Below are 24,108 nucleotides of genomic sequence, written 5' to 3'. Positions count from 1 at the left end.
TTAAACTAGGGCAGAACAATTTAAAAAACGGATATCTAATTGTGATAATTTTTTTTACTCATTTTGAAAATTTGATATAAACTGTTGTATTAAAGGGAATGATCATTTTTAAATAATTCTCTATTTTAATAAGAAAAACATACAAAAATAAAGAAAATATGATTTTTTTTGTAAACAATTTTGAAAATATGGCACTAGAATGATTGCATAATATGTAATGCATAACATCTCTGCGGCTGCTGCAAAAAAGTTCTGAACTGGTATTTTGAGACAAATTTCAAGTTTAGGAAATATCGCACCTTCTGTGATTTGAAAATTGCAACAGGTCATATTGTGATTTAATCTAATTTGCGGTTAAATGCCCAGAGTGTTGCTCTGCATGTTCACACCAGTACTCTACAATGATCCCAGGATAATCAGGATGACTTTGGCTCAGTAGGTTGAGTCATTAGTCTTACAACCAGAAGGTAGTGAGTTCGACCCACCCCACCTGCATCACAGGCGTGTAAATTTGTATGGGTGCATAACAATGAGATTGGCTACTACTGAACAACCTGTGCCATCAGTGTATGAATGTGGAGTGAATGGGTACGAATGTTCAGTGTGCTTTTAAGCTGATAAAAATCATCTTAAATATTGTGCCGTATCATTTCTCATCACTGAACTACGCCCAGAAAGGAGAATTGAAGTGTTTTCAAGCTCACGTTGCTGTAAGGGAGCATGTGCCAGTTTGACACTTCACTACACCACTTGTGGTCCTGTACTGCTCTGGCCTCTTGATTGTCCAGGCCCGTGCCCATGCCCCATTTCTCCAGTTATCCACGAAGCACTGGTCTCGCCCCTAAGATGTGGTCCAACCCATCGGCTTCTGGGCACCCGGTATGAGGTGAGCTGGATCAAGCCTCGGAAAGCATGTCAGGTTCCTGTAGAAGTGCAGCTGCTTCTCCCGCTCCTTTATCCAGTGTCTGACCCTTCCCACCCCCATACTCTGAGCCCATCAACATTAGACACATGGTCTAGAAAACAATATTGCAAAAAAAATTTGCATTTTTTACCAACGATATTGACAGACAGTCATGTCTTACTGACCAGCTATACCTGTAAAAATAATGAAAAGAAGATGGTGTGTTGGTTCAACATGTGACTGCCAAACTGGTGTTGACCAGTGTGTTCTGACATCAGCCCTGACTCCCCTAAGCTGTTTTTTTGTTGCTATTGATTAACAATGTTTATTATGCTAGTTTGAGCCCAGAATTATCATCATAGTCACTGTCACCATGTTTATAGTTTACATCCCACACATCGGGTAGTTGTATGAGCCTGAGCTTTCTAAAAGTTTCCCCCAGTTACACATTGTTTTCACACAAGTATTATAAGAGCGCTGGTGACGCAGCTAAATACAACCATGCTACGGTGCTTTTACAAGTGCAGAGGCCCTGCTAAGAGTTAAAAAAACAACCAGAACAGACCAATCTGGAGCTTTGGTAGCAAGGTAGAAAAGCAAGTACATCTCCAGCCTCCTCCTTATTTGTGGTCATGTCTTATTGTTATTTTGGTCAGTTTGAATAGTTTGAAGTTTCGTGAGAAGTTGAAGTGTAAATGTGGATTTCCTTTGATTTAAAGCCATTTGACAGGAGGTAGGCTGTTTGGTAAAAGGGATCTTCATTATGTAACAGGAGGGCCTTGGCAAGTGTGATTATGATTCAGACTGGTCCAACCGGGTGCTTCTCTGTTGCATAACTAGGTGACACCTCAGTGTCCCTCATCCACATTAACACTTAATTTGAAGTGAACAAGCACTAACAATGCAGTGTCCTCTGTCTGTAAAGTTTCACAGGGAGCTTCTCCACTCTGCACATCCACCCGGGTACACACGAGTATCACGCTGACTTCACTCTTATGAAACCCCTCAGACTGCTGATGTATCATCTGAACTTCACAGCAGGTGGCAAAGAAAACAAGTTTCTAGGAGTAAACCAACAGTAGCACCACCTCCAGCTCAGTGTTTTGTATTTTTGAGCTTTTTATGTGTGAAATTTCTTCTAGTGTTTCTCAGAACTTGTGCTCAAAACATTATTGCGCCTGATTTATTCAACGTTGTACAAGAGCTGGTGTGTGGAGTAGTTTCTATCCCTCCCTACTGCCAACAGCTTGTGTAGAGTTCACAACCTAGAGTGTAGAACGATTTATACATTTCTTTGTCTGCCCAAAAATACACTTTATGCTGTGATGTATAACTGTACTGTCCATCTCCAGTTAAGACTACCTGTATTCAAAAGCTGTCAGTGTAGTCTGACCTACAGATTTTATCATCTAGAGTCATTGTTTTTTTAAAACATTATTTAAGAAGAGCATCAGTGCTTGAATCAATATAATACTGAACGTCTCTGTCTATCTGCCAGCTCCTTAGTCATTTCTTAAATGATTCAGACTCTTATTTGGGATGCCCCAACAAAATACCTTAGAGATTTCTGGAAATGTCACACTTCCCATGGACCCATTATCTATTTACTGTTTTTATAATTATTTTAGGGTTTTGTCTTTTAATTCAGCTCTCAGTGTATTGAGTCAGACTTGGCAAGCAAATTAAATTCCTTTTATTTTTTTTATTTTGTTATTTTTTTTTACAACACCAGTTTTCTATTTAATAGAGTTAATTCCCCCAATGTTAACCTCTCTACTGTAAAATGGTAGAAGTGAAAATTGCTTCTAATTTTATTACATCCCCCTAAACCAGGGGATCCAAACTTTTTCCATTCATGCCTACATACAGAGATAAATAAGGATGGTGAGGTCACGTTCATAATCCTCACCTTGATCATAATAAAGTTAGTAAAACCAGTCTAATGTAGTTTAATTTGTTCTTTGTGATCTAACATGCTAAAATGGCTATTTAGCGACTGACAAGGCAAATAACTAAGATTTCAGGGGCTCTGGTCAGCCATAGATACCACTGGCTCTGTCCCTGGATCGTCACTGGTGCTGTTATCTGTGTCATGATCGATCAGGGTGTTATAAATCAAGATAGTTTTATTTTGGTCGCCAATTTATTTATCATTTACGGTGTTGTCTCAATTTAGTCATGAAAAAATATGTTATCAAATTCATCTTGTCAAAATGTTTGTTTACAGAACTAGCATGGTAGCATTACTTTGTGCTGAAACGAAGAAGAATAATGTAGTCTAGTATAAGCTATGTGGATCATATTTCATTTAATTTCAAGTATTTGTTGAGGGCCAGTAAAAAATGGCTCGCAGGCTGCATTTGGCCCCGGGCCATAATTTGGACACGCCTGCCCTAAACCATGAAGCTGAACCCATTAGTCTTTATTTATTACCCTGCATTCTCTTCCATAAAGTATAACTCTACTCTCCTAACACTGCTGATTCCTTGTGTCCCATTTGTCCTAAAATATGGCTTAGACAATTATGCTATGAGGCTAACATTATTCTTCATTTCATACAAAAATGTGGTCCAGTTCTTGTAAAACTGACGTCGACACTGTAGGCAGCCACTGCAAACAGCAATGAGTACAACAAAACCCCACCCATAGCTACCTCCTCATTCTCCTCAAATGACGCTGATTGGTCAGAACAGTGTTCAGTGCAGCACAAACATCCTGGACCGGAGCTTTTCAAGATGACAGAGACAGAGTCTGGCAAATCCATCTGCTTTGCAAAGTTACATTAAATTGAAGTAAAGCCTACTGCAATTTATCAGATTGCAGAAGGTGCAATATCTCTTCGTGTGAAATGTGTCTCGAAACACCAGTTTAATGCTTTTTTTTGTTATGCTGTATGCATAGTGCTACATTCAACTGTCTTTTTATAATAGTTCACACAAAAATCCCAGTTTCCTTTTTTTGTATATGACAATGAAATAAAATTATCATTCCCTCTAACACAGTTATTCATGTCTAATTCGCAGTTGCTGCACCTGCAACAGGTGTGTCAAATACTGCACGGATTCTGACAATAAGTGTTAAATATTCAGAATAACAGACAGTACATTTAATTAAAGGCGATATTGAGATGTTTGCTCAAGCATCACCCTGATTAAGTTTCCTCTGTGAATGAAGGAAACCCTGAGAAAACAACCACATCCTTGTCATGCAAAGTGCCACACATGGATTTAAAAAACAGCTGGGAGTCTGATTTAACTCCAGGTATGGCTCAGTAATAGCAATGTCAATGGAACACTTTCTGACCTTATTTATACCTCATTTATCATCATTTATTTTAAAGTCATACAGAGGGGAAGTTGTTCCTGATCTCTGGAAAGTTTGTGAATCATAAAAGCTGCAGCACACTTCCTTCAGCTCTCTTAGACGGTTGACTCATTTTTCACCATCCTCATTGTTTGATGCTTAATGCAATCATGCCAAATTTACATAGAAAGGGGTTTTCCCCCCAAATAACTGCATAAGAGCTCAGCATCTCTGCATGCTGGTGCGTATGTGGCAACAACATAATAAGGACAGCATTGAAGCTGTGCCTCCTGACTTATTTGCAGTGTTTTAGTGCGCACACTTTTTGTGGAGCTTTAACCAAAAAATTACAGTCCACCTAGCTACACGGAGACATACCCATGTTCAAAAATGTTTATTCAGCACCGTCGACTACAGCTGGAAAAACAGCAATTAAACGGTGATTTGTCAGAGAATGATGTGTGACACATCCCCTGTGTTATCTTGTTTGATCTGAGCATGGAGAAGAATCAGATCAAGTGCTACAAGAATCGTGAAATATGAACAGAAGTTAATGTGAACTTGAACGAGACATGTTTTGTCAGTAGCTTTATTCATGGCACATCTTCTTGCACCTTTTTTTTTCTCCTCGTCTTTCATCCCTCTCAGCTACATGGAGGTCAGCCTGACATGTCAAGTTGTTTCAGTTTACTGGCAAACGATGTCAAACTGCGCCTTTTAACTTCGAAATACAGGAATAATGTGACATGTTTAACATAAAAATCCAATTTATTTTTCTGTTTATTCCAAAGGTCTAAAGTATAAGCCATGACCATGACACACCAAGCAGAGTGATCGCTTGCCCGCAGAGAAAATTGGTTCCCTGTCTGTTTTCTTGTTGTCAGCTTTAGAAATATCTGTGATAAAAATACAGCAGCAAGGCTTCTTTATTAAATTCACTGTTGAATCACCCTGACCTGGATCCTGTCTCATGTATGGCCTTGTGACGCACACATCAGACAATACGAAAGAAAAACAAACAGGATCACCCCCCTTTTGGCCTTCCCGTCTACTTCTTCATAGATGTGTGTACGTTAGTGCGCTCTGACGTCTGTTCTGTTAGCTGGGGTTTCCATTGATTCTTTGATGCTTGTTTTCCATCTCTCTAGACATCGCTCAGGGTTTACAGGCTGGATGATGCTGATTATGTAAATTTCTGTAGTTTCATATGTATTTGTTTCCATTGAATTGCCTGTATTTCCTGGTATTTCATTTCTCCTTTTTTCTGAAGTCCAGTAAAAAAGCCAAAACATAATAATCAGATGCAAAGCAATCACACTTTTCTCTCTTCTGTTTTTTCCAGGCACGTTACAAACAAAGTTTGGACCCCACGGTGGATGAGGTGAAGAAGCTGTGCACATCACTTAGACGTAATGCCAAAGAGGAGCGGGTCCTCTTCCACTACAATGGCCACGGTGTGCCACGGCCCACAGTCAATGGAGAGATCTGGGTCTTTAACAAGGTACCACACTCACAAAATAGGGACATCTTATTTTGAAATGTTAAAACTATGGAGTCCCTGTCTTATCTTATGGAGATGTCACAGGTTTTTTGATTTGATAAAAGAAAAGCTTGTGATGAATGTGGTAAACATTGCTCCAGCATAACTATATATATTTTGGGATCACTGAACTACCAACTGCACTACAGGATGCTATCAACATAGCCGAGTGGTTTACATCTGGTTAGTAGCGCTTTAATTGCAGTAGCCAATATCCAGAGCTACTTCCTATCAGCCAGTGGCATGTGGCTGCTTAGATGATTTTAACAGGCATTAAAGGACTGAATTTATAGAACTATGAGTACCTAGATTAATCGACCAGTGACTCTAGTGCTGACTAGTGAGAGGGGACAAAATTAATTTCTTGGTTTCACTGAATTAACTGCTCATATGGACCATAAATTTTTGCCTCATGACCTCACCATCTAGTTATGTTGAAACATGAAATCACCATATTTGGATTTTAGAGAAGCAAGAGGTTAGAAAAATGCTTATCATAAAGCTTTTTAAGGTAATAAAATGATTTACTAAAATGATACTTAACCATATTTCCCACAGAATGTCATTCTAATATGGCAGGGGTCATCAACTGCATTTGTACAAGGGCCAGCTTATGTCTATGTAGACACTGTGAGGGCTGGTGCGTTTGAGGAGCTAAATAGAATTAACATTTTTGTCTAAATAATTGTATTTTCTTTGAAATGTACCTTATTATTAGCCTTTAGCAGTGAACTCAGTCCCTATTCACAGTTAGATTCCTATACTGCAGTAAGCCACAAGGGGGATTGAGATATTTAAACCACATATTTCTGTGGCTGCCATGTTAAATTTTAATTTCAGCAGAAATCTGCTGCTTTAATCAAAAATGGACCTATGAGTAAGTTTGTCATCTATCTTATTTGCTAATAATGGTTAGTAATAGTTGGATTTTGTTAAACTGATCAAACATTAAGCCAATCTTTAAAATAAAAAGTTTCCATCTCACTTATTTTTTGAGTTACTTAAATATACGTAGGGATTAAGAAGGTGAAGAAAGAAAGATACCCTGAATACAGCAATACATTTTTTTCCTCAGCACTTTTTCTGAATTGAATCGAACTTTGGGGACTGGATGGGAAGCTGTGGGGGGCCTGATTTGGCCCCCGGACCTCCAGATGATGATAACTATAATAAGGGTTAACCTGGTTTGGATCGTTTATCGCATTTGTGTTACGTTGACAATTGTTTTCTAACTTCAATTCCAGTTTGTGAGCTTTGCAAAGGGAAAACAGATAAAATGAAATACACAGTCTTCTTATAAACAGTCACGTCCCTACTCATGCACAACAGTATAACTCATTGTAATTTATTGGGTTGAATGTAAAATCATGTTCATTATAATTCTGGGACATTACTAGTGACTAATTTCTCTGTCAGTTTGATTTAATTTAAATTCAGACTGTTGCCTAAAGGTAAGAAAACACTGAGAAAATGGTCAAAATTGGGCATCATTAATTAAGACTTCTCTACAGGCAAGTTTGCTTACCAAGATCAGCTAACATTAGCAGTGCTAGCACCACTAATCTCTGTTCCCCTGGGCAAGCAGTGTTAATTTCGTTGACTAAAACTATGACTAAAAAACAAAAAGACTAACAAAAATGGATCTGTAATGACTAAAGCTGACAAAGAGTAATATACGTTTTCGTCAAGATGACTAAAACTAGACTAAAATATAATGTAGTTTTTGTTGGACATTCAAAATCCATAATATTTATCCACTGTGGGTAAATCTGTCATAAACAATGCCTCTGTATCTCTTCTGCCTCTCAGCTGTAGGAAGCAGGGACCCCAGGGTGGGATCTCTATGCAGAGTGCATAGAATACAGCACCGTGACTTAGTACCAGATTTCAGCAAGAAAATAAATGCTTGGAGTTTTGGTCGACTAAAACTAGACTAAAACTAAAAAGGGTAGAAATGACTAAAATGTGACTAAAAGTTAAAGACATTTCATCTAAAGACTAAGACTAAAATTAAAAATAGCTGCCATAATTAACATTGCTGGCAAGTAACAGTGTAGGTTTTCAATCATCCTGTTAATAGTTATGTAACGACTGACCTAAAAGGGGCAGCTGGAGCTTGTTTAGGTTGTTAATGACATTTCTTCTCCCCTCTAAAAGGTTTCTTCATTTCCAAGGCCTTGTCCACACGGAGACAAAAATGATATATTGCTGTTTGGTTTTGAAAAAGTTTTATTGTAAACACGGGATCGTTTCAGGAAATGCCCGTGTATGCACGGATCCACTGAAAATGTTGTAATATCTATGACAAGCCTGTAAATGATGCTGTAATGCTGCAATGGAAATGCACCAAAACAAGAGGAGATTACAGAGCATGCATATAAAGCTTTTGCATTTTACACCGACACAAGAACAAAAACATCTAAGAACACCTGGTGTATGCTGTTCTCCATGACCATTTGTTGTTCACAGTGGTGGTAAAGGAGCCTCAGATTTTGCTGTAAAAGTCATGGTAAGCTCAGTAGCTCCTGTAGCATGAACATGGCCCTGTAACCCGTCATTGTTGTTTTGGCTGGGCCCGCATATGCAGCATAAGTGGGCTATGCTATGTATGACATAATAATTTCAAGAAGTATGCAGTTGGCTGAGACGAAACGATAAGCGTTTGCAGATTTGTTCACTCTGGGACCCGGTCTTGGTCTCCCAAAACGCTGTTTCTGTGTGGATGAAATGCCGATACGACAAAAAACTTTTGCGTACATACTCCCGAATTCGTCTCTGTGTGGACGGGGCCTCAAACTGCCTGTTTGCCAGCCATCAGAAGGCTAATGATCGTGGTGGTAATCTAGGAGCCATTGACATAGTTACCCATCAGAAACATTAAGCACCACAGCCCCTCCCATAGTTCTGGGGCCTTTGGAAAATACTAACCCCTAGTAGGGACTCTTGAAAAAGGTAAAAATTCTTACTCGGAACTAAATTTAGACTCCGGTTCCTGCAGGAGAAGAGCACCTTAGGGCCACAGCCCCTGTAAGTGATGGGTGGCTGTGTAACAGTTCGAGCAACATTAGACCAACATTGAGGGCCATCATATAAAAATGTTAACACATTTGCTTTACCCACTAGTAATTCTGGTCTTGACTAGCTAGGGGGACCTTTTTGAATGGAGCAGCCATGCATATCTCCAGAACAGTTGATGCCTTTTCATTTGCTTGTAATACTTTGTGGTTGTAGCTTGCTTAACGGATAAACATAAACGTTTTCATCATATCTTACCTGTATGCATTGAGAGTTATTGACTTGCAAATAGCACATAAAATCTTCAGTTGTTCATCTCCTTGTCCTAAGTAAGCACCCACTCACAATGATGCACGCTCCTGTCTGAGCTTAGCTGTTGCCTCCACATCCCTACTACACCCTCGGGTCTTATGTCCTCCTCTCCTCCACTACTCTCCTTCCTCTTCCTGCACATTTCACTCCTAGCACTTATTTCTTTTCCTGTGAAATAAAACTGCTGTGTCACTGGCTTTTGAAACAGGAGATGAGTATGCATATGTTGTTAAAACCATGTCAGGGAAAAGGTGTGGAGCTAAATTTTCCAATAAGAATGGGATATTACACCTTTCATCTCTCTGATGTTATTAGATTTGTTACTCATCATCTCATTCTGCTTTACAGTCAGTCTCATTTTTCTGTCTCTCTCATATTCTCCATTTCCTCTTACTCACTCTTTCTCCTCTCTCTCATCTCCACTCAGACTCTGAATCAAACACATGACTGGTCTGAAAAACTTAAATCTTTAACAGGGGCTTATCCAAAGCTAGCATGATGCACAGCTTCACTCATTCCTTCCCATCTCTTTTTTCTTCTCTGTTACAGAATTACACCCAGTACATCCCGCTGTCTATCTACGACCTGCAGACGTGGATGGGGAGCCCATCCATCTTTGTCTACGACTGCTCAAATGCAGGAATCATCGTCAAGTCGTTTAAACAGTTTGCCCTGCAGAGAGAGCAGGAGCTGGAGGTAGGGAATGCTGCACAGACTAAGAACATCAGAACCTTTAAAGTAGAGAGGGCAACCAAACCAGAACAATCCAACCAACATGGATAATTTATGGGAGAAACTTGTTTTTACAGGTCTTATGAGAAACTCTTCGAGCCTCATTTGCATATACAGTAGATGTCTATGTATCAATTGATGTACACAACAGCCTGACACCTCCTCCTCCTGCTGGTCACCAGCCTGGTCACACACTGCTGTGGAATGCCATCCCATTCTTCAACCGGCATTTGTCGCAAGTCATCCAATGTGGTTGTGTTCATCACTAAAATACACTTTCAAATGTCCCGTTTCTTCTGTGAATATGTTTTCATCATTATTTTATAACATCAAAGTAAAGCTAGACGGATAAAAGATGTACCATATAACATGATTATATTATATAATTAGATTAAATGGTGAATATGATTATGTGATCATATTATTACATATACGTATTATGATAATATAATAATTTGATAGCATATTAGATGACGCTGGGTGGAAGTTGTACAAGTTGTTGTCAGTACCCATCCTATTTCGATCTTTGCTGCTGGTGTGTATATGGGTTTATGGGCGGGGCACTTCTTATGACATTATGATGCACACTCGTTAGCCTGTTCCTGGTCCTCTGAGGGACCTGACTCTGAAGTTTGGGAAACGGCTAATAGCAACAGCATAATAATAAGCTATAAGCTTATTATTATAAGCTATTTGACATAGGCAGATAAGATTTGGCAAATTTTTTATGGGCACAACCCACATACTCAGCTCTGCTGCTCATCCCACAAATGCATGTTCCTCACAAATGTGGCACCATTTAAAAGGGTAATAAACAGGCTGTCTAACAGTATAAAGTCGATTGCTTGGAAACATTGTTGCAACAAAGAAACAATCTACCCAACACAAACTTCCTTACTTTTCGTGCAAGGTTTACAAATAGACTTTTTAAGATTAATTTATGGCCTGCATAGCCATCTGGGAGCCATCTTAATCAAGGACGCAAAAAAACCCTTTTTCATTTAACCACACATTTAATGTTTAAGAACCCCATTACAAGTCAACACTCTGACATAAAAGCTAGTCATAGTGTTTGACAGTATCACACTAAGGTAAGCAAATCCTGTATGTTCCATCCCTGAGCAGATCTGACACCCACAGCTGGTGCACCTACAGTGGATTTTCACATAAACAACAACCAGAATATGTCGTTTCTAACACAGTGGGATGTTTTCGTCATTGGTTTCCGGATAAGAATGTATGAAAGAGAGATTTGTGCGCAAGTGTATGTTCCATTCTTCACATTTCCTTTGATTTAGAATTCTGATTGAATAAGTTGAAGGTTATTCATGCTGTTTGAAACAGACAGCCAAGGCCACACGAATGTTTACCAATCTATGATACAGACTTTTTCCCAACTCTTTTCCAGTTCTTATTAATTATATATATGTTTTTTTGTTACTGTCAGATCTGGTATATTTTAAGCAGTTTAAATACCCTTTTTAATCTAGAAAGTTGGCTTGATCCTTATACAGCAGTAGTTTCTGTATACCACAAACTGAAACATTACAATATTTCTTAGAATATTTGTCATTTAGCAGATTTCAAAAGTTCTTAAATTGTGAAAAATGAAAACAAACATACATTGATATTTTCAGTTCAATGCTGAGGAGAGAGAGAGAGAGAGAGAGAGAGAGAGAGAGAGTGAGTGAGTGCAGTAGTTGGAACTTTTTCCAGCTTTTCTCTCTTACAGGTTGAAATCCTGCTTCTCAAGAAAATGTTAGTTTAGTGAGAACTATTCCCCAAAAAGGATTGTACCCTTTATACCAGTGAGAATTATAATCCAGATTTTAAAGTTATAATTTTGGCCTAATTGTCTCTAACTAAAGCATAGCAGAAATGAGAGAGGAAATAAGAGGATGAGACAGTGGAATAGATGCAGTGTTCATTTTGGTAAACACTATGACAAATGTTCATAAACAACCTTTTTTCAAGAGGAAGACAGGACTAAAAGTAGATTACTGATGATAAAAACTCATTACAGAGACTAAAAAGAGACTATAATGTTGGTGCTAGACTGACAGGCATTTAAATTTCCTGATATTTCTCCACTTTAACCTGCTGTCTGTTAAAACAACCAGAGAAGAGAAAGCAGGAGGAGCCAGTGTGATGGGGTGTTTGAAGAGAAGCTGATAGGTGGCTTTAACCTGTAGCTCTTCTCTGTATTCCAGCGGTAGTCTTTCCAATCAGAATGTGTTCAGCCTACCTTCCCATTGATGAAAATCTCCATATGAGCCGCTGTAGCTGTTGTACAGTAATCCTCCTCAGCCTCGGCCAGAACAGCTCTTATAAAAAAAACCTCTTAAGCCTTGTAGCAAGTCCCATTAGTTAAAAAATGTATTGGAATCTGTGTTAAAATCAGTAAGATAAACACTAAATATCGAGCTAATAAAATGACAAGGTGTTGCATCATGAGGCGTTTAATGACTGCTCAGACTTCTGACCGTTGAAGGATGAAATTGAAACCTTATCATGAAATGTTCAAATGTCTCACGAAGTTCAGTTTTTGGCAAGATATCTGGATGATTGCAGTCATTTAATTAGATATGTATAATGTTATAGTTCTTCTCAAATTCCAAGCAGGGTTTAATGTGTTTTGGACTAAAGAGAAGCTTCTGTCTAGCCCAGGGGTGTCCCAACTGCTATGGACTAACTATGGCTGGGGGGCCAAATGCGGCCTGCAGTCCAGTTTTGATTGGCCCACAGCAAATTCTAGAAATAAAATGAAATATGGTATGCATTTCAATATGAAGCTTGTGCTTGCATGTACTGTACTTCATAGTTTCAGCACAAGACGATGCTACCATGCTAATTTTGTAAACAAACATCTCAGCAGGAAAAATTTATTGAGTTTTTTTGTGACTAAACTGAGACAATACTGTACTTGGTAAAAATATTGACAATCTAAATAATATCTTGTTTTTAACTTCCTAATGAGTTTTGGCAGCAGTACCAATAATATTCCAGGGGCTTAGCCAGTGGCAGCTAGGGCCAAACAGGGCCCCCTGAAATATGATTGGCATCCCCAAAAACCTGGAAGTTATTGTCCATTTGCTCTTGCCTGTCCACACTCTGCTGCTCTCTCTGCAAGCTGCTTTTGCAACCCTCCTCCACCCCAGTTCCTCCTTTATCCTGTATTTGACTTAGTCAATATCATATATCTTGTCTTGTGGATATTAAAGTGGCCCCAACGCCCTTATATATTTCTGTCTGGACACCTCTGGTCAAGCCTCTCAGCCATAAGCTCAGATCAGTGGAGGGCTGCAGTGATGGTTGTCCTTCTAGAACATTGTCCCATCTCCACACAGGATCTCTGGAGCTCAGTTAGAGTGACCATCAGGTTCTTGGTCACCTCTCTCACTAAGGCACTTCTCCCCTGAGTGCTCAGTTTGGCCAGGTGACCACCTGGAAGAGTCCTGGTTGTGCCAAACTTCTTCCATTTGAGAATGGTTGAAGCCACGGTGCTCTTGGGAACCTCCAGTGCAGCAGAGATTTTTTATAGCCTTCCCCAGATCTGTGCCTGTCAACAATCCTGTCTCTGAGCTCTGCAGGCAGTTCCCTTGACCTTATGGCTTGGTTTTTTCTCTGATATGCATTGTCATCTGCGAGGCCTTCTATAGAGAGGCATGTGCCTTTCTAAATCATGAACAATCAGTTTATTTTAGCACAAGTGAACTCCAGTCAAGAGTTAGAAGCATCACAGGAAATGTGAGTAACCTGAGCTAAATTTTACGTGTTGTTACAAAGGGTTTATAGACGTATGCCACTGTGATATTTCAGTTTTTTATTTGTAATACATTTTCAAAAAATTTCTAAACTTAAGCTTTCCCTTTGCAGTGTAGTCTACTAAGTGTAGAGTAGTGAGAATAGAAAGAAATGACTCGAGCATCAGGGTGCAACATCAATTTTTCTTTACAAAAGTGAAGGGGGTCTTAATACTTGCTTGTTATATTGCAACCAAACCAAGTAAAGAAATACCTTTAATGTTCTCTAATTAAATTTGAACCAAGAATTTTCTATCTATTCCTTATTTAGGTCTTTAAAAGGAAACTGACATGATCAGACAAGCTCACCAAATTGAATAGATATTTGTAACTCTCTTAAGTCTATAGAACAAAAAACTCACTAGATATCTGCATTTTGAATAAATTTGAGCTTATAAACTAACCAGGAGGCCTCCTTGTTTTGGTCAGCACTGGTAGTGTGATGGCACTTTGCCATTTCTATGCAGTAACCAGCTCAGATTTAGTCAAAATGCACGTCTAGTAAGTTTTTTAGTTCAATATAAATATGAGAGATACAATTATCTATCCAACAGGGGGAATTTGTCTGATCATGCAGGTTTCCTTAAGTCATTTCTGGTTTTCAAATACACACACTGCAGCATTCACTTAGAGCTGTGAACTAAAGAATCAGCATGCATGCATTAAATGCACTCACTATAAAGATCGGTCTGTGTAATTGAGTATCTGCCTGACGTGTCATGCTTTGTATCTGTGATGGCAGCAGCATCACCTGAATGTGCATACAGGGAAACAGACTCTGCAGACTGCATACAACTAGAGCTGGGAAATTAATTGCAAATCAGATTAAATCCCAATATAGCTTGCTGCAATTTACAAATCACGGAAGTTGCAATATTTCTTAAACTTGAAATATGTCAAAGTAGCAGTTTAATACGTTCATTTTTGCAGCAGCAGCTTTACAAGCTTAACCTCCTCCACCCCAGCCGCCTCCTTTATAGCTTAAAGCTTGTTGCATCCTCATATTCAGATTCATGCTACTATGGATTAATTGATTCTGAAATAATTTATTTTTTTTTCCAATACATATTGTCATTTATGTGTCCATCCATATGGGGGTTATATAGCCATATGCTCCCTGGAAAGTCAAAGCATGTTGCTTGACTAACCCAGGTAGCATCTTTAGAGCAGAGCCTTCTCTGCCAAGTAAAACTGTAGGCTATATCCATTTTGCAATAAAACTGGAAAAAGTATGATGAGTGTTCCTGACTGAATGTAGGTTATAATATTGATTAACTGCTTGAATTAGTTGAAAAATGCGTATGTTGAGTAATCTAATAATAATTGCATATTATATTGCAATTGCAATATCAAGAAAAAAAAAATCGCAGTTAGATTGTTTTTGCAAATCGTTCAGCCCTACATACAACTCAGTTCTCTGACTGCAGATGGTGATTTAGGATGCAATGCAGATTAATCACAGAAATGAGAAAATGTGTAGTTTTGGTTTACATCAAATAGCTCAGAAATGGCAGCAATAACGTGCTTCTCCTGTGTTGTTACTACTGTGCATGCAAACATTTCCACCATGATTGTAAAATGATAACTCATTCAGCCCTCGCTGAAACATAAAAACATACAGACTTACTTCTTAAACTTAAAACATCTTATATTCTGATGTGAAACATGGTCTCAAAAGTTCCCAGAAGTAATGAAATGTTGGTTAGGAAAAGTTTCAGAACTCCTAAGTGAAAAATATGTAAGAACCCTGAAATCATTCACAGTGTAACACAGACGCTATGCCCTTCAGTCCCACATTAATACTCTTTTTAAAAGGGGCCCTGAGTACTCAGTGAGAGTTGAGTCATGATTCTTAGCATGAGACCTCTCTCTGAAAAATCCTGGATATGCTCAGTTCTGTGATCCAGCCAATCAAACAGGCTGCGTGCTCTAAATCACTGAGTTCTGCTCCAGTCATGGGAGTACATCAGCCCACCCCCCCAGCCCCCACTACACCCCCCCTCCACTCTCACACAGATACACACCACTCCCAGCTCCTTTACCTCTTCATCTTTTTATTATGTTTTCTCTCTCCCGGCTATGGCATGTTATGTGAATCCCTAATGAGATGCTGCTGTCATTCATCTCAATTATTCATCGCAAAGTTTCAGGCAGACTATAGATTAGCTGGAAAAGGAGAGCGGCGGAGGGGGAACGGAACAGGATGAGCAGCACTGAGTGGAAACAGGAGTGCTGCTGTGAAGGGAGGAGGCAGCACCAGACAAACTGCTGAGTTGCTGCAGTATTTGACAGAAACTGTCACAGATGTCTTAGCTTCAGATCCTCCTGCTCCTTTCTTCTTTTTTTAGCAGAGGTCGAGGCTTTGCAGCTCTGTCAGGGTTAGGGTCACGGTTTTTATTCTGCTTAATATTGCAACGAATATTTTCTATTTCATGAAAAAACAAGTTATTCCTGCACCATGTTATTTGAGTTTGTTGAAAGTATTTTTAGTCAAAGTAGAAGTGCTACATATTTAACCATCATCATCTGTTCTCATACTTTTAATCCTACCATAGTCCATTAGAGGAAGACAGGATTTTTTTCCTCCTTAGTCTGGTGAAGCATCATTTACCACATCACTAAACCTTCTCTGCAGTTCTTTGTCTGTCCTAGTCTTATGAACTCCATTATGTCTCAGGATGACCTGGAGGAGGAAATTACATGGGATGCACAATAGGGGTGGGAGAAAAAAATTGATACAGCATGGTATCCCGATAATTTGTCTGGTGATATATCGTATTGTCTGGTCCGCCAAGTATCGTTTTTTTTTTTTTTTTTAAATAATTGCTAATATAAACTGAAGTCTATGATAATGGAAAAATAAAATAAATTGTTTGGACAATTGTTTGTCTGCAGGTCGGCAGGGGTGACGGTCATAGAGCAGGGGAAAATTAGGACAACAAACATGGCAGCACCAGGGGAAGGACATTAGGAGTGCAAGTAGGGCACAAATTAGATGGACATGACACATAAGGTTTGCAAGAAGTGCTACATGAAAATAAAATACTGCAGAAATAAGACAAACATGAGGGCAAGACTAATGCTCAATCAGCTAAACAGTTAAAAAGATGGTTTAGATCGCAAGATATTGCAATAATATTGAATCGTGACCCAAGTATAGTGATGGTATCGTATTGTGCGGCCACTCAGGATTCCCAACCCTAGTGCAAATAATATCAGCATGATATCAGTATTGGCATAAAAAGTTACATATTCGTATCAGCAGATAGTAGCTTACAAAAATCAGAAAATTTCTGGTGATATTTACAGCCAATATATCGACCGCGCGTATCGGCAGTATAAATTGTTTATCAACCTTAAATATCAGCAAAATATTCAACCGTATCATCAGGTATTGGTGGTTTCCTAGAATGCTACACACTCGAGGAGACCCATCATGAACCCTGAACATTTTGAGTGAAGCTGCAAATGTAGAAATCCATCAGGCGGTCTACTTCCCTGCACCTCTTTCAGCTCTGCTTGACTCAGCTCTCTTTGCATTGGAGACCATTGGTGTTTTTATGATAAAAAACTTTGCAGCTATCCTTATTGATATCTACTTGAATGAGTATGTATATCAGTATATCAGTATACAGAAATTACATGATGCCTGATGTGGGATATGATAGCAGTGCAGACATTTTTCAACCAAAATGTGAAAGATCAATTTTTCCTGTGACATTTTTGCACAGTATGGCACAACAAGTAAGGAAAGAAGGGGAATGGATAATAAACTCCTCACTCAAAGCTTAAATCTCATCATTTTGGTGCTGACTGGTTAGATATGTTAAGAACATTTCAGTTTTAGAATTTACAGCTTGTTTGCAGGCATGTCAGAAAATAAGGAACTGGCTAACGCTTTGGGCTTTTTCAGTAACAGCTTTGCTGACCAAGTATGAAAAGCTAACATGGTCATTGACTTTTGTTTTTTTGTCAGTAAAATAAAATATTTGCAGCTAAACAGATTTGGCCACTGGTAAACTACATCTGCAGGGCTTGAAATTCACTTTTTAACTGGGGAGGAGTCCCCTCTCTTGATTCTTCACATGGGGGAACTTTTTCATGAAAAAACATACAGCAACAACTTTTTATCTCTTTTATGAAGAAACAGACTGATGTTAGTATTGATAAAACACAAGCTTGGCTGGCAGCCTCTATCTTTGTCCACCATCAGTGGAGCCAGTCGGTTAATCAAAGTCTTGCTGAAGGCAGTTGAGGTCAGGAGCAGACCAAAACCATCTATTTCACCTTTCAGTGTGGTTCTCTTCTCTTATTTAAAGAACAAATGTTGTCCCGCTCTGATAAAACTTACCCTATAGCTGCATTTGCACTGACCTTTGCACTAGCCGCCATGTTTACATGCTGGCAGTACAACAACCTCATTCTCCTTAAATGTCAGCAACTGATCAAGCGTTTTAGCCTAAAGCTTTGCAAGATGGATCTACCCTGATGACAGACATGGAATCGGGCCAGTCCATCTGCTTTGCAAGGTTAGTTTCCTTCTGGACCAGATGTTTGGTTATCCTCTGATTTTACAAAATATTGTCCTATCCTGTTCTGAGATCACATTCCTTGTGCAATTCAGCTTGTTTTAAAAATACATTGCACTCCAAAGACCGGTCAAAAACGGATTAAATTTGGCTATTGAGGAGATTTATTTAACAACCGACAAACAATAATAGCTTCCAGTTCATGGTATTACAGGATTAAAATGCCAAAACCAAGTAAAATCACTTGGAGTGAATCAGTGATTTTTTTCTGAAATGCACTCTGATAAAATAAAACTGACCAACTTCGAGTTTTTGCCAGAGATTGGAGTAAAGTGGGCTTCCAAATGAATGTTTCCAAAGCGGAGGAGTTGGTTGAAGCACAAACTTTCTCATTTTGTAGCAATTGGGGTCAGAGGTTTCTGAGTAATCAGCCACTTGGGGTTCTCTCAAATCTAACGCCAGAATAAAAGTTTAAGCCACCGCTGTCTGTTAAGTTTAAAGCAAGTCAAACCTTTGCCTTAAAGCCTAAAAGTGGAGCAGCTGGAGATACTATGATTGCTGAAAGCTAAGAGATAGTGCTAGAGCAGACACATGATCAGTTCTATTTTTCTTTTCTATAGCAGGGCACACTGAGTACTCAAAGGTATTAGCTGCTAATACCTTTGAGTAGCTAATTTTATTTACAGGGGGAGCTTTAGGGTGCAGCTCTCTTGTCTGGTTTGGGAAATAACTTAAGGAAGTCCCCCGGTTAAATGCAGGGGAAGTTGCATAACATCCATAAGCAATTTCACTTTTCCACCTGAGTGCTCGCCCTTCTCACCCACTCACACAGGAAGTGTATGACGGGGAGGGGTAATGGAAGATAGAGAGAGAGCCTGATGACTTGCAGAGACTTTTTAATCATGCAAGAGATGATCCAAACAGGGAGTCCCCCCTCTCGCCCACACTCCTGCACAGACATCCCTCTGTGCACTCATGAAATACACAAAGGGATGGAGGCCCTGAGGGAGAGCGAAGCCGAAAATGCACACATATCGTCAGCCATTTTTAATTAGACTTGCACAGTGCACCTGTTCCTCATTGCATGACAGGCCTGATCTCACCAGGGACTTTCATGATTTGGAGATGCAGATGAAGACACGAGCACGGAGGAGGTCTGAAGAAAAATGGCAGAGGAGGTGTTTTGACACTCCTCCATAGCATCTTATCAAACCTCCTCTTGCAGTCCATTCAGTGGGTCTGTGTGTGTTTGTAGGTGTGTGGTTGTGTGGGTGTGGGCTCTGAGTGCTCTATTATAAGGCCACCTGCTTCCTCTTAAATATCTCATCACTTTTTGTGTGCACTTAGCAAACATGCTCACTGCATTAGCTGCAGGGTGGAAAGGTGAGTGCATGTGTGTTTCCTGCAGCCCTTGCATATGGAACATGCTGATCTGTGAGAGTTTGGGTGTGCGTCTGTGTGCTTGTGTGTGATGGGTAGGGCTGGGAAATACATCAGGTTTTTAGGAAAGATATTTTCAAAAAAAAGATATAGTGTTGTTAATATTATAATATTATATTAAAATATACAGAGTGGTCAGTTGATCCTATTATCATTGCAGTGAAATTAGATACAGCCTTTACAGATGAAGATTGTTATGGAAAAGAGACATAAGTAAACAAATAGAAACAATGCTAAAAACTACAAAATAGGGAAGAAGCCCATTAATTTCCTCATAAAAACCATACTAAATGAGAGCTGCAACCTGCTGCATATGTGTGCTACCATCTTCGAGACAGCCCATGATTCTCTAACACTCTCTCCTCCTTCACTCACTCTTTGTCTTTAACTGAGGAGCCAAACCAGCACTCCAAACCGCTGCACCGCTTGCAGCTGCTTATATATGCAATGACAGGGGTGAATAAAAAGCTGTTACACTCACTAAACCTGTGCAAATTAGTCAAGAGCATTTGTATAATTAGAGAAAAATGGTATTAGTATGTGTTTCATACCATGGCAACAAAAACAGAAGTCCCAGTCACCCAAAATAGGGTAATTTCTTTATTTATTTCATAATCAACAATTGCAGACAAACGCCTACACACCATCTAAATTGCACCAATACATTGGCAACATTTGGAAAAGTGGGTGGAACTGGCAAGGAGTGAGGCACTCTCCATTTTGGTCAAAAACATTACTGAAATCATATGATATTAATCCCACAAACAATGAAAATAAAGCGCATGACTTGCAATATTGAGTAATATTTTTGTTTTTTTGTTTTTTTAGTTACCAGAAATAGAAAACTCCTACACACTGTCGTAATTGCACAAATATGTTGGAAAAGTCTGGTCCAAATTTTTTTCCAGTGTTTTTGTGTTGCAAAAACTTTTAAATTGTCCATGTGACCACATAAGCACCGAGGAGAGAGCTTACTGTTATTTAAAGCATACCTTAAATCTAACTTTTCTACCTGGTTTATAATCTGGAGTGGATTTACAACCTCAGTCAGCACATCTTTGATGTTTTCTCATTAGGTCTCATCTGACTTAATAGCCTAATGGTTCCTACATTTTTTTTGTTTAATTTTCTTTTAATTTTTTTTTTTTTTTTTTTTTTTTTTTTTTTACATTTATTCAATTTTTTTTAGGTATTTGATCTCTTTCTTCCTTGTTTACGTCTATAAGGATTTTATATAGTTTTATAGATTTCTTTTTTTATGTCCTGTATGTCTGCTCTTTTAAATGCACTTTTCGCTGCATACTTTTATATGAAAAATGCTATATAATTGAAGTTGAGTAGGAGAAGAGTGTGCAGTTTAGACAGAGCTCTCCCTCTTTTGGTTAAAAAAAGAGATCAAGAAGTTTCTTTTCTTTTTGGCCCCACCAGTCATTGAAATGATGGAGATTTCATCATCTTGAAACAAATAGTATTCAAGAGTGTGGAAATTTTATTATTTACAACATATTTCCAATGTTTATATAAAATTGAAACAGTGTGTAGGAGTTTGTCTGCAGTTTTTCTGCATAACTCCTGATAACTGAAAACAAAATATTATTTATTATTGAGCGTCTCAGGCTACTGTTTTGTTGCATATCAAACTTGTTCATTTTGATTATGTGATAACCGTTTATTATTTCTTTATACTGATAAAATGGACCAAAGTATTTGGCTACACCGGTTAATTACCGAATTCAGGCGTTTCAATGAGACGTTGCCACAGGTGTATAAATCAAACACCTAGCCATGTAGTCTCCATTTGTAAATATTTGTGATACCAAATGTGGCGTTCTGAAAAGCTCAGTGACTTCAAGTGTGGTTCTGTGATTGGTGCCACCTTTGTAATAAGGTGGTTCCTGAAATTTCTTCCCCTCTGGATATTCCACAGTCAACTCTAATTGATATTATTGGAAAGGAGATTGGTGGAGGAGGGAAAATAGTATAGGGCTGTTCTTCAGGTTTGGGGCTAGGCCCCTTATCTCCACTGAAGAACAATGTCAGTGCTTCAGCATACCAAGACATCTTGGGCAATGCTATACTTCTAACTTTGTGGCAACAGTTTGAGGGAGGCCCTTTTCTATTCCAGCATGACTGCCCCTGTGCACAAAGCAAGGACTATAGAGGCATGGTTTGATGAGTTGGTGTGGAGGAACTTGACTGGCCTGCACAGAGTCCTGACCTCAGCCCCATTGAGCACCTTTGGGATGAACTGGGACGGAGACTGTGAGCCAGGCCTTCTCGTTCAACATCAGCGCCTAGCCTCAAATATGCTCTACGGAATGAATGGGCACAAATTCCCACAGAAACACTCCAAAATCTTGTGGAAAGCCTTCCAGGGAGAGTGGAGCCTCTTATAGCTGTAAAAGGAGAACCACCTCCATATAAAAGAACATAAATGTGAACACAGAACCATTACAGCCCCTGTAATACTTTTGTCCATGTAGTGTACGTATATTGTGTATTGCCTTTTGGCTAACACTTTTTGAGATGGGAGTTTTGGTCCGTATTGCCCAGCCCTAGTGTGTTGTGGGTAAGGTGTTTTTCCTCCATGTTTCCAGGATGTTCACATTAAGCCTCCTCTGGTTCCTTCTAGCATTTTAATGAATAATTAATGCACCATTGTAGAATTTATTGCTCAACTAGAGTTTCATTTTGGTATGGATGATGTGCTGTGATTGTGTATTTTATATTTTTACGTCTGAAATCCCCCACTCTCTCCTTCTTGTTGGATTAGTCTCATAAATTAGTGTCACTTTTTCAAAAAAGGGATCCTCAGCAGTTAAACTGTGCCCTGATATCCCCAGTGAAAGAGAGAGAAAAGAAAGCCGTCATGGTGATTTTCATGGTAATTTGAAAGATTACAGTATGCTAATGTGATAATTACAGTGGATGCTTGGCATTAATCAGCCTCTGCTGGCAATGTTGTCATATTTACAGTACGGATTACTGCAGCATGCCATCACATTTTCTCCAAATTCTTTTCAGCAGACTACGTTCCTCTTAAGGTTGACACAATGAGAGGCTTTAGATGCAGACACTGCTTTTGTTTGAGATGTCTGTCTCTGGCAGCTCGTCGACAGTTTCCTCATTACAGAGGGAGAAGAAGAATGGCGTTTCAAGAAGACTGGCATAGATCCATCTGCACAGCAACAGGCGTGCTCCCACTCCCGCCAGCACACATTTCAAAGTAAAATAAAATATGCATGTTGATGGAAGAAAAAGACACGCACCGTTACATACGTTATCACACTTCCCCCTCCATTAATTAAGACTGTTCTGTATTTTTAATATCATGATTTATTCATGTGTGTGCAGAGATCCTTATAGAGCACTTCAGTAAATACATCTCTCACACTAAGATCTGAGCCTCAGCTGCTGCTGCCTTTTTTCTGCCTCTTATTATAGAGTCAGCTAATGAGTTATTGGACTAGCAGAGAGCAGGAAGGCGGTGCAGTATGTACAGGAGCGCAGAGGCGTTACAGAAATCTACAGGAGCTCCTCACCTTTTGTTACAGTTTCATAAACCCAGCAAAAACCAGAAGCAACACATCATGGCAAGCTCTTAAAATGAAAAACACACAACCTTTTTGTTCTTTTTCCAAGCACATTATCACAAGAAATCAAATGAGCTGTTAAGTCTATTGTTTTGTTTTCGGGGCAGCCTACTGGGTCATTTGTGTTGTTTGTTTTCTTGTCTAATCCTGTATTTAACTCTCTTCACCCTCTGGGCGCAGAATGACTAGTGCAGGCTCGCCTCAGGTTATGTAGGTTTACCCAAACTTGCATCAGATACTGAGATGCAGCACAGAGCAAGCTTTGAGCCCCACAGAGGAGTTTCCATTCAGGAGCGTTGGTTTATTACTTCACTGTTAGCGCATGTGTTTCAGTTCATTTAGGTCAATTATAAATACAGCTGGAGTGCTACACTTCCTGTCAGTGTTCTCAGACTGTGATGGTAACTGATAAATAGACTTAGGCTGCTAGTGCTTTGTCATTTGAATATTCAAAGCCCCTTTTGCCCCCATGAGTCAAACTCTCCCACTCACAACACATTCAAGGTAAGACACTCGGAGTACTATTCCTTCACTACGATCTTTAGAAAGTTAAAACAGAGCATTTATAAATGTAATATGTTAAAATATGCTCATATAGTGTATCTTGCAGCAGTGTTTCCTCCAGGATTTAAGAGACTATGTTGGGGGACCTTTCCAGGAGGGTCAAGGGGCCACGCTCCCCCTTGAAAAAAAACTGGAGATTTTAAAGTTAAATTTAACACTCATGCATCCTTGGAGCAAAATAAAGAGGCTTTATCTGTAGAAATTGTGTTAACTTTAAACAGATTGTCGTAATTCAATCAGAGCTGTACTGACTACAATTTGATTGGCCAAGTCCAGTTTTCAGTTTTTTTCCTTGCCTGACCCGGTGATAAAGATGATACCGATTTTCTTTTCTTAAAAAAAAAAGATCTGTTATTGACATTTGAAGAATACT

General features: G+C 39.1%; 1 protein-coding gene across 1 annotated transcript in view; it reads left to right on the top strand.

Moving 5' to 3' along the window:
* The window catches only part of rptor (regulatory associated protein of MTOR, complex 1), a 323,903-nt gene that overhangs the window by 85,158 nt on the left and 214,637 nt on the right, over positions 1 to 24,108 (top strand). The window contains exons 5-6 of the mRNA XM_041784862.1: positions 5,550 to 5,708; positions 9,624 to 9,770. Coding sequence (XP_041640796.1) covers positions 5,550 to 5,708; positions 9,624 to 9,770 — 306 coding nt within the window. The remainder of the gene's footprint in view (positions 1 to 5,549; positions 5,709 to 9,623; positions 9,771 to 24,108) is intronic.

The sequence above is a fragment of the Cheilinus undulatus genome, linkage group 4 (assembly GCF_018320785.1).
Source record: "Cheilinus undulatus linkage group 4, ASM1832078v1, whole genome shotgun sequence".
NCBI lineage: Eukaryota > Metazoa > Chordata > Actinopteri > Labriformes > Labridae > Cheilinus > Cheilinus undulatus.
This window is presented reverse-complemented; position numbering and strand designations above follow the sequence as displayed.